This window comes from Corapipo altera, unplaced genomic scaffold (assembly GCF_003945725.1).
Source record: "Corapipo altera isolate COAL_440 unplaced genomic scaffold, ASM394572v1 130770, whole genome shotgun sequence".
In the NCBI taxonomy this organism is placed as follows: domain Eukaryota; kingdom Metazoa; phylum Chordata; class Aves; order Passeriformes; family Pipridae; genus Corapipo; species Corapipo altera.
In genome coordinates this window covers 1-13,030 of record NW_020885381.1, presented here as the reverse complement: position 1 = coordinate 13,030, position 13,030 = coordinate 1, and the positions used below count along the sequence as shown (strand labels likewise).

General features: G+C 64.1%; 1 protein-coding gene across 1 annotated transcript; it reads right to left on the bottom strand.

Annotated features, from left to right (window-relative positions):
* Nucleotides 1-2,709: 2,709 nt before the first annotated feature.
* Nucleotides 2,710-12,979, bottom strand: LOC113940448 (choline transporter-like protein 2). Its single transcript, XM_027631593.1, has 22 exons — nucleotides 12,938-12,979; nucleotides 11,551-11,599; nucleotides 11,397-11,470; nucleotides 10,825-10,909; nucleotides 10,655-10,739; nucleotides 10,432-10,545; nucleotides 10,145-10,205; nucleotides 9,852-9,975; nucleotides 9,589-9,672; nucleotides 9,237-9,349; nucleotides 8,896-9,027; nucleotides 8,620-8,719; nucleotides 8,421-8,513; nucleotides 8,084-8,168; nucleotides 7,543-7,805; nucleotides 7,364-7,458; nucleotides 6,611-6,714; nucleotides 6,175-6,248; nucleotides 5,935-6,005; nucleotides 5,669-5,757; nucleotides 5,224-5,308; nucleotides 2,710-2,933 (listed from the first exon to the last, which is right to left on the bottom strand). Exons 1-22 carry the CDS (start codon nucleotides 12,972-12,974, stop codon nucleotides 2,827-2,829), a joined length of 2,124 nt encoding a protein of 707 aa, XP_027487394.1. The 5' UTR covers nucleotides 12,975-12,979; the 3' UTR covers nucleotides 2,710-2,826.
* Nucleotides 12,980-13,030: the final 51 nt, after the last annotated feature.

The following is a 13,030-nucleotide window of genomic DNA, read 5'->3' as shown; positions in this document are numbered from 1 at the left end:
GGACACACCTGAGGGAACCCCTGGAGAGGACACACCTGAGGGGACCCCCCTGAGGGGACCCTCCTGAGGGGACACACCTGAGGGGACCCCCCTGACGGGACACACCTGAGGGAACCCCCGGAGAGGGACCCCTCTGAAGGGACACACCTGAGGGGACACACCTGAGGGAAGTCCCGGGGGGACCTGAGCAGAGGAGCTCAGCGGTAAGATTCTCCTCTGACAAGGAACCAAGGGAAACGATTCCAAAGACTGCTTTATCAGGGAGAATTGACCTCAAAAACACCTTTTTTTCGGAGGGGTTTGACCTCAAAACCACCTCTTTTTGAAGAGAGTTTGACCTCAAAAACCCTTTTCTCGGGGGGGTTTGACCTCAAAAACGTGTTTTGCTTTTTTTTTTTGAATTTAAAACTGAAGTAAGTGTGCTCCCTGCAGCTGTTTTGGGGTGAAAACCTTTGGGATGGGTCACAGAGCCCTGAGGTGGGAGGGAAGGACACGACCAGGCGAACTCCAAACAGGCACTTTTTTATTGTTGGTCGCGACACCGACGGACCCCCCCCGGAGCACCAGCGTCGTTAATGCCTCAGAAACACGCTTAAAAAATGAGTATTTTGGTGTAGAACACCAGCCCTGCGGGTTTTAGCATTTTTGAGGGGTTTTTTTCTTTCCCCCCCTCGCCTGGCCCCCGATCCGGGGAATGAGTTGTAGGGACAGGAGTTGCATTTCCAGGCAGCAAAAAGCACTGTTATTCCTAAAAAAACCGGGTTGTTTAATGCCTCGAGTGCAAGCTCTGGGAAGAAAGAGCCCAGGCCGTGGAGTGTGAAGGTTCTCCGGACACCAAAATCCCCCCGGACAGCTGCCCTCGCTCTCAGCTCTCCCGAAAAAAACCCGACTGACAGGAATATTTCCCTCGTCCGGAGTTCCTGGCACGTGCAGTTTTCAGCTTTAAAAAAAAAAACAAAAACAAAACCACTCCGGGCTTCTTGGGAATTAAAAATCCTTAATTCTGCTCGTCAGGTCCCGCCTTTGCCGGGAGGCAGCCGAGCCAGCCCGGCGGCGTCCCCAAGAACACGGTTTCTCCCAAATTCCTTCTCTCCTCCACCACTTCCAGCCCTCCCAGTTCCTGCTGTATTTCGACTTTCTGAGTAAAGACAATTCCTGATGCTCCTCGGCTGCTTCCAGCAGCGTTTCCACCCCCAAAGGGTCTGGATTTGGGAAGAAAACAGCTGGAAGTGGAGGGGTGAGAGGGAATTCACCCCCAACAGGGACATTCCAAGCGGAAACTGAACCCAAACCCCCCAAAACCTGCACAGGGAGGGGAGAAAGTGAGTTAATTCAGGACCAGCAGCAGGAAACACTGGCTGGAGGTGCTGGAAAAGCTGGAAGTGTTACCCAGCCCGGTCGTTATTCCCTGAATTATTCCCCCTTACCCCAAACAGAGCCTTATTTTACCTTTTTCCTGCAGAGCTTCGCCGTTACTTTTCCCCTTTTGTTTTTAACCTTTCCCTTCATTTTTTTTTACTTTTCCTTCACCTTCTTATTTTTACCTCTTCCTTCATTTTCCTGGCCTCACCTTTCCCTTCCCCTTCCCTGTCCAGCCCTACCCCAGGGCACAGATCACCTGCAGTGACACAGGAGGGGGAAAAAAAAGGGGAATTTAAGCAAATTACAATGTTTGATCCCAGCCTGGCAGCAGCAGAGCCCAAAACTTGTCCCCAGAATTCCCGGGAAAAGCTCAAAATATCAACGACAGAACCGAGAACACCTCGGAAAAGCAAAATATACAAAAAAGCCCCCAAAGCACTGAATAATTCCCTAGAAACATTCCCGTCTGACACAAACCCCAAAGATCACGAGGGAATCGGGATAAAAAGCTCCAGGGGCTCCGAGGGGGGTTAATTCTGTCATGATTTGGGGTTAATTAGTTGTATTTTAGAGTTAATTAGCCCCCTCTCAGCCCCCAAAAGTCCCTTTTTTTCTCCCCCACGTGCCAAAGCTCTGGACCTTCCCTCGGGCAGGAGCGAGGCGCTGGCTGCCCGGCGGGTTTGCTAAAACCACCCGAAACGAACCCAAAACCCGCCCAGATCCACCCACCACTGCCCCTCCCGAAAAGCAAAGCCTCTGGGGAAGGGTTTGCCCCAAACTGCCGGGTTTTGGATACCGGGACATGGATTTTGGGGAGGAATCGGCGGAAGCTGCAGGAACTTGAGGCCAGAGCCTCAACCCCCCAATTCTGCCCGGGGACCCCTCGCTCCCCTCCACCCCCACCCCCGACAGGCAGCTAGAGAAGCACTAATTAGCTTATTCCTAAAAGAATTAATTAGTTGGGGCCCCAAACAGGGCCCTGGTGCGTCCCCGGAGGGCGGCAGGAGCAGGGAGGCCATTCCAGCCCGTTCCCGCTCTCCGGATGGAATCACCAACCGCAGCTCAACATTTTGGGGGGGGCCACGACCGAAAAACCCCCTTGAGGAGGTGCCCGGACCCCCCCCGGCTTGTCCTCCTGTCACCTCCGCGCCCGGATCCGCCGGAGCGCCGAGGGAACGCGGAGCACAGCCGGGCCAGAGGCCACACCACCCGTTTACCGGGATAAAGGAACGGGACCAAACCCAACGGAGCTCGTTTTGGAGTCACCAGCACCACGGGAGGAGGGACTTTGCCCCTGCCAGAGCCCCGGGCCGGCCGGCGGCACCGATGACAACGTGACGCTCCGGGGCCGGATCCTCAACAATCCCTGTTTCCCCGAGCCCCCCTCGCGGGAGGAACCAGCGGTCCGAGGTCCAGGAAGGCAAATTTCAGGCGGGACGGGCGGCGGGGGAGGCCGGGACGGGGCTACGCGTCCGCCTGCCCCGCGTTGGTCTTCTTGAGCAGCTTCCTCAGGTCGGGGGACATGAAGTAGGGCTTCTCCGCCGAGCCGTCGTTCCGCTCCAGGTCTTCCACTGCCAAGAGAAAGCCCCCCCCCGGCCCCGCAGGCGGGGAGGACACAGGCCTGGCTCAGCTGGGCCTGGCTCAGCGGGGGCTCCCGGCACGGCTGGGATCCTCTGACCACCAGGGATCCTCCTCACCACCACCCCGGACCAAACAAAGTCTCTGCCCTCACCGAGGGCTTCCCCCTTCTCTGCCTCTGTCACAACCAACGTGCCCAAACACGCGAAGCTCCCCCCCCTCCCTTTTCCCAGGAGCGCCGGGAAAAGCCCGCGGGGATTTGGGAGAAAGCGGAAATTCGGGTGTTTGGTTACTCCGGGGAGGGAAAGTCGAACAGAACCGGGGGAAAAAGAGGTCCCCTGGAGGGAAGGGAGGTCCCCTCAGCTCTTCCCAGGGGCTCTGGACACCAATGCAAAGCGATTCCCCTTGGGATTCACCCTCAGTGTTCCCAATAAGGAGCATTCCCAATGTGCCACTGCACCAAGGGGTCGGAAAATCCCGGGAAAACAACACCCCAAACAAACCCAGAGGGCCCCGGAGCAGAGCGAGGGCACCTGGGGGGGAGGTTTGGGAGGGATTTGGGTCCCTTTGGGATGGAAGCAGGAGCGTTAAGGCCGTGGCCTCGTCCTGGGAGGGCACAGCTCGGGGTCAGCTCTGGCTGCCCAGGGTTTGGGAGGGGGGCTCTGCCCGAGCCGGAGCAGCTGCTTTTATAAATCCTGATCAGCTCTGGGCTGTCCAGAGGGGAAAACTCGGCTGTGTTTTTTGGGGGGGCTGTGACCTCCCCCCTCCCAGCACTTTGGGGGTTGATCTCTCTCCCCTCCGAGGTCACACCCCTGTGATCCCCCCCCATCCCACTGGGGACACTCGCTCTGCTCCCCCGGCACTGCCTCGCCCTCACAGACCGCACAGCCTGTGTGGGGACTCGCCTCCCTTCCCCACAGGCTCCTTCTTCCTTCCTACAGCCCGCCCCGGGCCTGGACGGCCTCTGGAATCATCTCCAGCCGCGCCCTGGGAGAGCGTGGAAGTCGTGACAGCCCCCCCGTCGCGACAGCCCCCCACTCGTGACGGCTTCCAGCGCCTCTGCCCGCGGGAGCCCGGACCAGGCCGAGGCCAAACCAACCCGCTCGGCCCCTCCCAGGGGAAAAGCAGCTCCCAGGACCAGCCCCCGCAGCACCCAAAGCTCCACGAGGGACCCTCTGAACCCCCGGGGGCTCCGGCAGCGGCTCCTCGTGCCGAAGCAGCAGGTGAGAAACCAAAGCTCTGCAGCCTCACCCAGAAACCTTCCGAGTTCTGCGGTTTGCACAGAGAGGGGGCCAGGAAAGGGGGCCGGGGAAGGGGCCGGGAAAGGGGCCAGGGGAGGGGCCAGGGAAGTTTTGCTGCTCTTGGAGAGGGGAGCGCCCAGAGACCGGGTCGGGGCGGTGGAACCCACTCGGCCCGTCCCACAAACCCCCGTCCCGCCGCAGCAGATCCCTCCCGCTGGTGCTCCCGGCCCTCCCACCCACACTGGGTGGTCAGGAACAAACATCTCTGGGCTGTGGGGACCCGGCTGGTCCCGGCCCCAACTCCCAGTGGTGCCGGGCGGGTTCTCTGGATGCGGGAACGCGAGTTACTGGGCAGGAAGGCGGGCTGGGCACTGAGGGTCGGCACCCCCCTACCCTGGAAGGGCTCCCAGGGCACCAAAAAGCTGCTCAGGTCGGGGGTGGCCGGGAGGGTCCCGCGGCGCCCGGCGCTGGCCCCCGGCCTTGGCTATCCCTAGCCTTGGCTATCGGCGCTTTTGGAAGGCTCGAGGTGCCCCTTCAGCAGGATCTCGCTGAGCTCGGGGGACATGTAGTAAGGCCTCTCGGGAGATCCATCGTTCCTCTCCAGGTCTTCACCTTTTCCAACCCCGGGAAGGAGCGGCCGTGACGGGGGGAGAGTGAAAAAAGCAGCAGAAGAGCCGGGGAGAGAGAGAGACAGGGCGGAGATGGAGGATGGAGGATGAAGGATGGAGAACGTGTGAACGGGAGACACGGGAGAGGCAGAAAAGGAGGAAAAAGAGGGGAGAAAAGGGAAATTGAAGTTAGCTGCGGTTAATCCCACCGAAAAGCACCGAAAGAGAAGGAGCAGGAGGGAGGCAGGAGCTGCAGCAGGCGGGGGGAAGCAGGTGAGAACGCAGGTGAGGAGTCCGGAGAGGAAAAAAGGGGGAGAAAACCACACGGAGGGAAAGAACCCCAGGGGGATTTCGGAGCCAACCCCCAAATCTGGCCAACTCAAGCCTGGAGGGAGGGAGAGGTTTTGCCCCCCCCCCCCGGGGTGGGTACTCACCGAAGCAGAGGAAGAGGGTGTCCACGCACATGCCGTACACGCTGAAGAACCCGTGGGCGATGAGGTAGGAGCCCACGATCACCGTCTGCGAGAGACGCCGCGCGGTCACGCCACGGAGAGCCCGGAGCGCCCCGGCCGGGGGGAGGAGGAGGAGGAGGAGGAGGAGGAGGAAACCGCTGAATCCCAAATTCCCCAGGGGAAGGGGGAGAAGGGAACAGGGCAGGACTGTTCAGAGCAGCCCGAGGGGGGACAAAAGGCCTCAGGCACGACGGCGGCCGGGGGCCAACGCGGGGAGGGCGCGCGGCCAACGGCGGCCAACAAAGGGCTCGTTGGAAAAACACCCAACAAAGACGGCCCTTGAGGCGCCGGGGGCGGGCGGGGGGCTCGCCTGGGGCACCGCTGCCCTTTGCCTCGGGGGTCACCCCGGCCCCAGACGGCGGCTCACCAGAATGGGGACCCAGTAGTAATTCAGCGGCGGCGCCGTGTCCTGGACCAGCTTTATCCGCTGGGTGAAGAAGAAGAAGGCGAGGATTCCTGGGAAAGCAAGCGCAGGATGGGCACAGCGCTGGGGTGGCGGCGGCAGAAGGGGTGGGGTGGGGAAGACAGGACACAGGACACGGGAGGGGTGACCTCAGAGGAGGTTTTGGGACGGCACAACCGGCTACGGCAGCCGGGCGTCCCGAGGAGGAGCTGCCAGTGCCCGGCGCTTACCGACGCTTCCCACTATGAGGAGCTTCCCGAGGAAGAAGAGGAAATCCGTGACTTTATCTAACACGGCCACCCTGGAAACGAGAGGGAGAGATGAGACTCCACATCCGCTCCCCACCCCAGATGGAAGCGCGGGAGGGAGGGAGGTCCCCGAGGACGGGGAGCCAGGCCGGGGGTGACCTCTGGCAGCAGGAAGGACTCGGAAGTAACGGAGCAGAGCCCTCCTGGACACCGGGATCTCACCTGATGATGTTCCTCATCAGCAGGAAGAAGGCATTGCGGGCCGAGGTGCAGAAGTTGGTGCCGTAGATCGCGATCTAGAGCGGACAAACGGGGCAGAGCAGAGAGAGCTGCACCCAGGTCACCACCGAGGGAGGGTGCAACGAGTCCCATCTCGGGGCAGGTCTCTGGTAAATCCCACCCTGGAAGTGCTTCCTCACCCACTGACGGGTCGGGCATCGCGGAGACCCAGAGCTGAGCCCGCCCACCCACAGAGGGTCCTTCCCAAAGCCAAGGTGAGGTGGCTGAGATGAAGGTTTGCCAGCCAAGCAGCTGCAGAGCTCCCGTGACGTTGGCAGACACAATTCCCAACAGCCGCCCAGGGAAACCCCCGGGAGCGCCGAGACGCCCCCACGGCAGCCCCGGCCCCCCGAGGGCGTCAGTTTGGGGTGACTCTCACCATGATGTAGGCGTTCCTGTTGAGGAATTTGATGAATTTTTCCAGGCACCAGAAGCAGCACTTGAGGCAGCTCAGGAGGAACTTGGCAAACTTGTTTTCTGCAGCTGGAGGGCACCAAAATCAGCACCAGCAGCGACTCCAAGGTCCCTGGTGGAGACCTTGTCCCACCGCCCCACCACGGCCTCCCCCCCGTGCCCTGTTTTCAGCCTCCCCGTGGCTGCAGACAGTGGGATGAGCCCCGTCTGCTCTTCCCACGCTCCCACTCGCTGTTTACGTTTCCCGATGAACGCGGCACAGACTTCCCTGGCACCCACACAGGCCCCCGGGGCGGGCCGGCTGAGCCCGGAGCCACGGCACGTCCCTTGGCTCCTGCCCCGGGAAACTCTTCCCAGAATCCCGAATTATGGAATGGTTTGGGTTGGAAGGCACCCGGGAGCTCGTCCTGTCCCGGGCAGGGACACCTTCCACCAGCCCAGGTTGCTCCAAGCCCCCTCCAGCCTGGCCTTGGACGCTTCCAGGGATCCAGGGGCAGCCACAGCTTCTCTGGGCAACCCGTGCCAGGGCCTCCCCACCCTGCCAGGGAAGGATTTCTTCCTTTCTTGGACAAAGAGGCGACTACGGAGCTCTAAGAGGAAAACCCTGATCCTCCCCCGAAACCCTGGAGCGATTCCCCTGGACCCGAGCTCCGGCCCCGAGGGCCACGGGGAGCGGCCGACCTCGCCCGTCCCCTCATGGCCATCGCAGCCCCGGTACCTTTGAGCCGGTGGTCCAGGTACTCCAGCGTGACCCTGATGACCTGGACGATGGCGAGGACCAGCGCGCCGAAGGCCAGCGAGCCCGTGTGGTACCTGGGGCGGGACCGCCCGGACCCGTTAGGAAGGGGGACAACCTCCAGGAACCACCCGGGGTCTCCCCCGCGCGCGGGGACGTACCGGAGCGCGCGGCCGAAGGCGGAGAAGAGCGGGAAGGCCGGCATGTCGTCGGGTTTCTTGAAGGCCCAGTAGTAGGAGGCGAAGGCGCCCGCCAGCGTCACCTGGCCCAGGGCGATGACGAAGTTGGCGAGCCAGAAGAACATGAAGACGTTGAAGAACTGCAGCACGATGAGGTACTTGTGGTAGGCCGTCTCGCCGCCGTAGAAGGCGAACAGGCACTGGGCGTCGGGGCACAGCTTGGTGACGTTGCTGGTGTTGAAGGTCTGCGGGGAAAGCAGAGGTGGGGGTGGCAGCCGGGGATGTGTCCCCTTCCCCCCGAGCAGCCCCAGCGTTCAGAGACGTCGTTATCCCGCTCAGCTTCCCAGGAGGGACGGCTCAGACCGGCTCCGGGCACGCGGTGGCTCGGGGAGAACAACCCGACACAGCCGGGCTTGGAGAGCTGGAATTGCGCCGGGGAGGAGCGCGGGGGCTCCGAGAGACACCGGGATGTTTCTCACTCAATGAGGGGTCTCGTCTCCGCCAGGTTTCCCCGTGTCCTCACCTCTGGCCTGCAGGTCTGCCCGGAGAAGGGGCAGGCGGACTCGTTGAACACCTTGTACACGGCCTCGTTGGAGGTGGACAGGAAGCTGTGGAGTGGCTGTTAAGGAGAGCCCCCGTTTTCCAGCCCCAACCCCAACCCCAACCCAGCCTCTGCTCCGCTCCCACCAACCTCCCCCCGCCACTCCTGCACCCAGGGCTGGTTTGGGGCTAAACTTCAGAGATTTACGGCGGCCGCCGCGCCAGCAGATCCCGTTCCGTGCCCGGGGGAGCCCTTTGACTCACGGGCAGCGTCTTTGCCGGGGAACAGGGACACAGGGCAGGGGAGGAGCAAAGGATACACGGCGGTGCTGGCCCAGTAGGCGATGCAGAGGCACAGCAGGAAGAAGGTGCACAGGGGGAACAGCAGCGAGGACATGACGTGACCGACGGCCCTGCGAGAGAACGGCCACGCCGCCGTTAAAGCCCGTGGCACCGGGAGCCTCCCCAGACACCAGGACGGGACAGGGGGCAGTGGCCATGGGACGGGGGCGGCCGGACCTGCTGGCCTCCTTGATGAGGGCGATGGCGATGAGGATCCTCTTGCGCAGGAAGATGAGCAGCAGGACGATCACCAGCTCCACCACGCACAGGATGATCACTGCCAGGGGACAAGGGGATCCCCAGGAATGGGGGCAGCGTGAGAACACCTTGCCTTCCTGGGGAAAAATCCCTCCTGGCTGCCCCCCCAGGGGACATCCGGCACTGGGCAAAGCCCTTCCTTCGCAAGGAGACCCCCCCAAAACCCCCCGTGCTCCCCCACACCCCGGCACTCACGGAAGGCCAGCCACGTCTGCCGCAGGTGGAGGTAGACGCGCAGGTCGGTCTGAAAGCCCAGGTCCACCAGGGACACGTCCGAACCCGCCTCCCCTTTCAGCTTCGCGTATTCCATGTAACAGTGGAAGATTCCTGCGGGGAAAAGCAGGAGATTGTCCTGTTTTCAGGGAAAAGCGGAGCCGGACGCCGGCGGGCTCCGCTCAACCCCACCAGCGCCGACGTTCGGGGGGGAGGCACCTGGAAGGACACGGAGTGTGAACTTCCATGAGGCAAATCCCGCTTAAAATAGGGAGAGGAAAGTAGGGAAAAGCCAGGGAGGCGCTTCCGTCCCCCCCGCTCACCGTATCCCAACACCAGGATCACCATCACGATCATGACCCAGACCATGATCCCGGCCAGGAAGCGCAGCAGGACGATGAAGATGAGGCTGGCCACCATGGCGATGACGAGGCCTCTGCGGGAGGAAGGTGCTGGTGTGTCACAGCCCCCCTTGTGCCACCCACGGGGCACCCAAAACGCGGGACCCGCGGCGGAGGCGGAGCGTGAGGAGGAGCAGAGCGAAGCTGCTCCTCCGGCACCTCACGCTTTGCCCGACAGAAACCACAGGGGGAAATCATGAAATCCCTGAGTTTTGCCCCGTTTGTGCCGGCCCGGCACCCGGCTCTGCCCGCGGGGAGGGAGGGCCGTGCTCACATGATGATCCAGTACCAGGACACCGTGTAATCCTCGAAGATCTTCATGGCCAACTGCCGGGTCTCCAGCACCACGTTGGCTTTCCTGCAAGGCAACGGGAAACGCCGATGGAGCGGGAGCTCCGAGGAGCCCGGGGGACGGACGGACACGGGTTTTGGTGCGGGATCTCCGTCAGACCCCGGCTCAGGTGAAACCGCTCGTTCCTCGCCGGGCGAAGCAGCACTAACGAACGGAGCCGCTCGTTAAGCGGCTCCCGGACTCACTTGGCCCCTTCCAGCAGCTCGGTGACGTTCCTGCGGTGCCCGCGGCCGTCGTCGTAGGTGGTCTCGTTGCCCACCATGATGACGCCCTTCTTAGCCTGGATGGCTGGGAAGCATCTCCGTGCCACTGGAGACAGAGAGGAGGGGGCGGCTCAGCCGGGACAACCAGCCCAAAGCCCCCACAGGACCCCAAAACAGGAACCTCCGACCCCCAAACCCTCCCGATGGAAGCAGGGACAGAGCGAGCGAATCATTAACGAGCTCGTTAATGAGCTCCTCGCTAATTCCAGACGTACATGGGGTGCTGGGGATGAGCATGGCCGGGCACTCCCTGTCCTTCAGCACCTCGATGGGACCCTGGGGGGGAAAAGGACACCGACGGCCGTCAGCGCTCCGGGCAGGAATCGCCCCCACAGCGCCAGAACACCGGCACCGCCACCGGAATGCCAGCACCACCACTGGAATGCCAGCACCACCACCGGATCACCAGCACCGCCACCGGATCGCCGGCACCACCACCGGAGCACCGGCACTGCCACCGGATCGCCGGCACCACCACCGGATCGCCGGCACTGCCACCCACCTTGCGCGGGTCGAAGGTGGGGACGCAGAAGTTCCGGTAGTATCCCAGCTCTCCGGGCACGCCGTGGGCCGTCAGGTACGTCAGGTACCGGTCGGGGCATTTGCTGACGCAGATCTGGGGGTGGGCAGGACACGGGGGGGGTTGGAGGTGATGGCATGGGACCCCCCCCTCTCCCAGTGCCCCGTGGGGACCCCTCGGGGTGGGTGGAGGGTCCGGGCCGTACCTGCGTGGTGGGGCACTGGAACTCGAGCAGCACCAGCGGGCTGGCGCACTTGACGATGTCGAAGTAGAAAAGGAAAGGCTTCTTCCTGCGAAAGGAACCGAAACCGCCCGGTTTGGGGGGACCCTCGCGGTGCCCCGGGGGGTCTCTGGGGTGACGGGACGGGCACTCACTCGTTGGGGGTCCCCTGCTGCCCACAGAACTGCCCGCGGCTGTCGGTGGGGTGGATCACCTTCCGGGGGTCCCCGTGGGTCCAGGCTGGGGGGCACAGGATGGGGTTGGAGCCAGCGGGGTCACTGCAGCCCCCACAGCCCTTCCAGAGGGGTGGGACCCTCGGCATGGGGGGCAACGCCCGGAGCCCATAGGGTCCAACCAAACCCCCCCTGAGCCCCCAGACCCGACCCTCAGCACAGGGTCCAACCCAACCCCCCCCAAACCCCCAGACCCGACCCTCAGCACAGGGTCCAACCCCCCCTGAACCCCCAGACCCCAGCACAGGGTCCAACCCCCCTGAACCCCCAAACCCGACCCTCACCACAGGGTCCAACCCAACCCCCCCAAACCTCCAGACCCAACCCTGAGCACAGGGTCCAACCCCCCTGAACCCCCAAACCTGACCCTCAGCACAGGGTCCAACCCAACCCCCCCAAACCCCCAGACCTGACCCTCAGCACAGGGTCCAACCCCCCCCGAGCCCCCAGACCCCAGCCCAGGGGCCAAACCCCCCTTGACCCCCGGCACGTACCCACGACCCCGACCACCACGTAGCCCACGATGGCCACGACCAGCAGGACACAGCAGACGATGTCGGTGCAGCCCCTGCCAGCGGGGAGAGGAAGGTTTGGGGACCCCGGGTTTGGGGATCCCGGGTTTGGGGACCCCGGGGGGGCTCCACTTACCTGTCATAGATGGGACCTTTGAAAGTGGGGTCGTATTTCTGCGGCGTTCCTGCGGGCAGGGAGAGGGACGGGATGGGATGGGATGGAAGGGGCTCCTCCTCCTCCTCATCTCACCCCGGGGCACGCAGGATAAGGAGAACCGGGAGCAAAACAATCTCCAGACGCCGATTCCCTGCCGCGGAGCCGCTTCCCGGGCGTGGAAACAACCCCTCCCTTGGAAAACCTGTTTCCACGTGGTTCCGTCCAAAAATGCCCCCGAGCCGCGGCAAGGGAGACCCGAAATCCCGTGGAAACGCCGCAGAGACCCGAAATCCCAGGGAAGCACCAAAGAGCCGCGGGGGCAGAGAGGGGCTGGGGTGCGGGGGGGGGGGGACACCCGGGGGTCCCGCAGAGCCCCGGAGCAGCCCGGGCCCCCCCAGCCCGCCACAGCCCCCCCGGCGCTCCGGCCCCGTCCCGCTGCTCCCGCTTTATTTTTAGGGTGGGAACTGAGCCAGCGCCGGCGCCACCGTGGGAGCCGCCCGGGGCTGGGGGGGCCGGGGCTTTGGGGGGGTCTTTGGGGGGGCTCGGAGCAGCCCCAGGGCAGGGATACATCTGGGTTTTGGGGGAGGTGCGTGTCACAGCAGCCCCGTGCTGGGGACACGCTCGCTGTGGGACATTTTTTGGGGAGCGCCGGAGTTCGCTCCTCTCGGGGCGCCCCTTTCCAGCCCCGGCCGAGCCCTGATCGCCAAACCCTCACCCCAGACCCCCCCAAACAGCGGCCCGGAGGGGTGTGTGTGTGTGGGGGGGGTCACTGCTGCAGGAAGGGGGGGTCGGATCGACCCTGAGGGACCCCCGAACCCCGATCCCGGCGGTGCCGGCGCCGCGGTGACGCCCCAGAACCGCCGGAGCCGGTTTTGTCCCGGCGCCGGCTCCGACCGCGACCGTCGGGCCGGTTCTGCGGCCGCCGGGGAGGGCGGCCCCCCCCCCCCTGCGGCCCCCCCCCCCCCCCCAAACCCCCCCCCCCGCCCCCCCCGCCCCCCCCCCGACCCCCCCAAACCCGCGGCCGATTCCGTGCGGGGCGCGGCCGCTTTTGCTTTCGCTTTGCCTCGCTTTTTATTGCCCCTTTTTCCGCCCGTTTCGGGTTCGTTTTTTCCGCCTTTCTCCGCGGCCCTTTGACTCCTTCCGCGCCGAGCCGGGGGCCGAGGGGGCCCCGACCCGCGGGGAACCCCCAGAGGTGCCCCCAAACCGCGGTGGATCCCCTAAAAGTGCCCCCGACCCCCGGCGAAGCTCCGAAGGTGCCCCCGACCCCCGGCGAACCCCCGGTGCCGGTGCCCCCGACCCCCGGCCGCGCTGCCGAAGCCCAGGGCCCCCCCGCCCCTGCACCCCCCGATCCCCCCTCCCCTTTTACCGTGTTTGCCGTAGTAATTGTCCTCGTGTCCCCCCATCCCGGCGACCGCCCGGTGGCCCCGGACCCTCGGCCGTGCCCGTCCCCGTCCGAGCC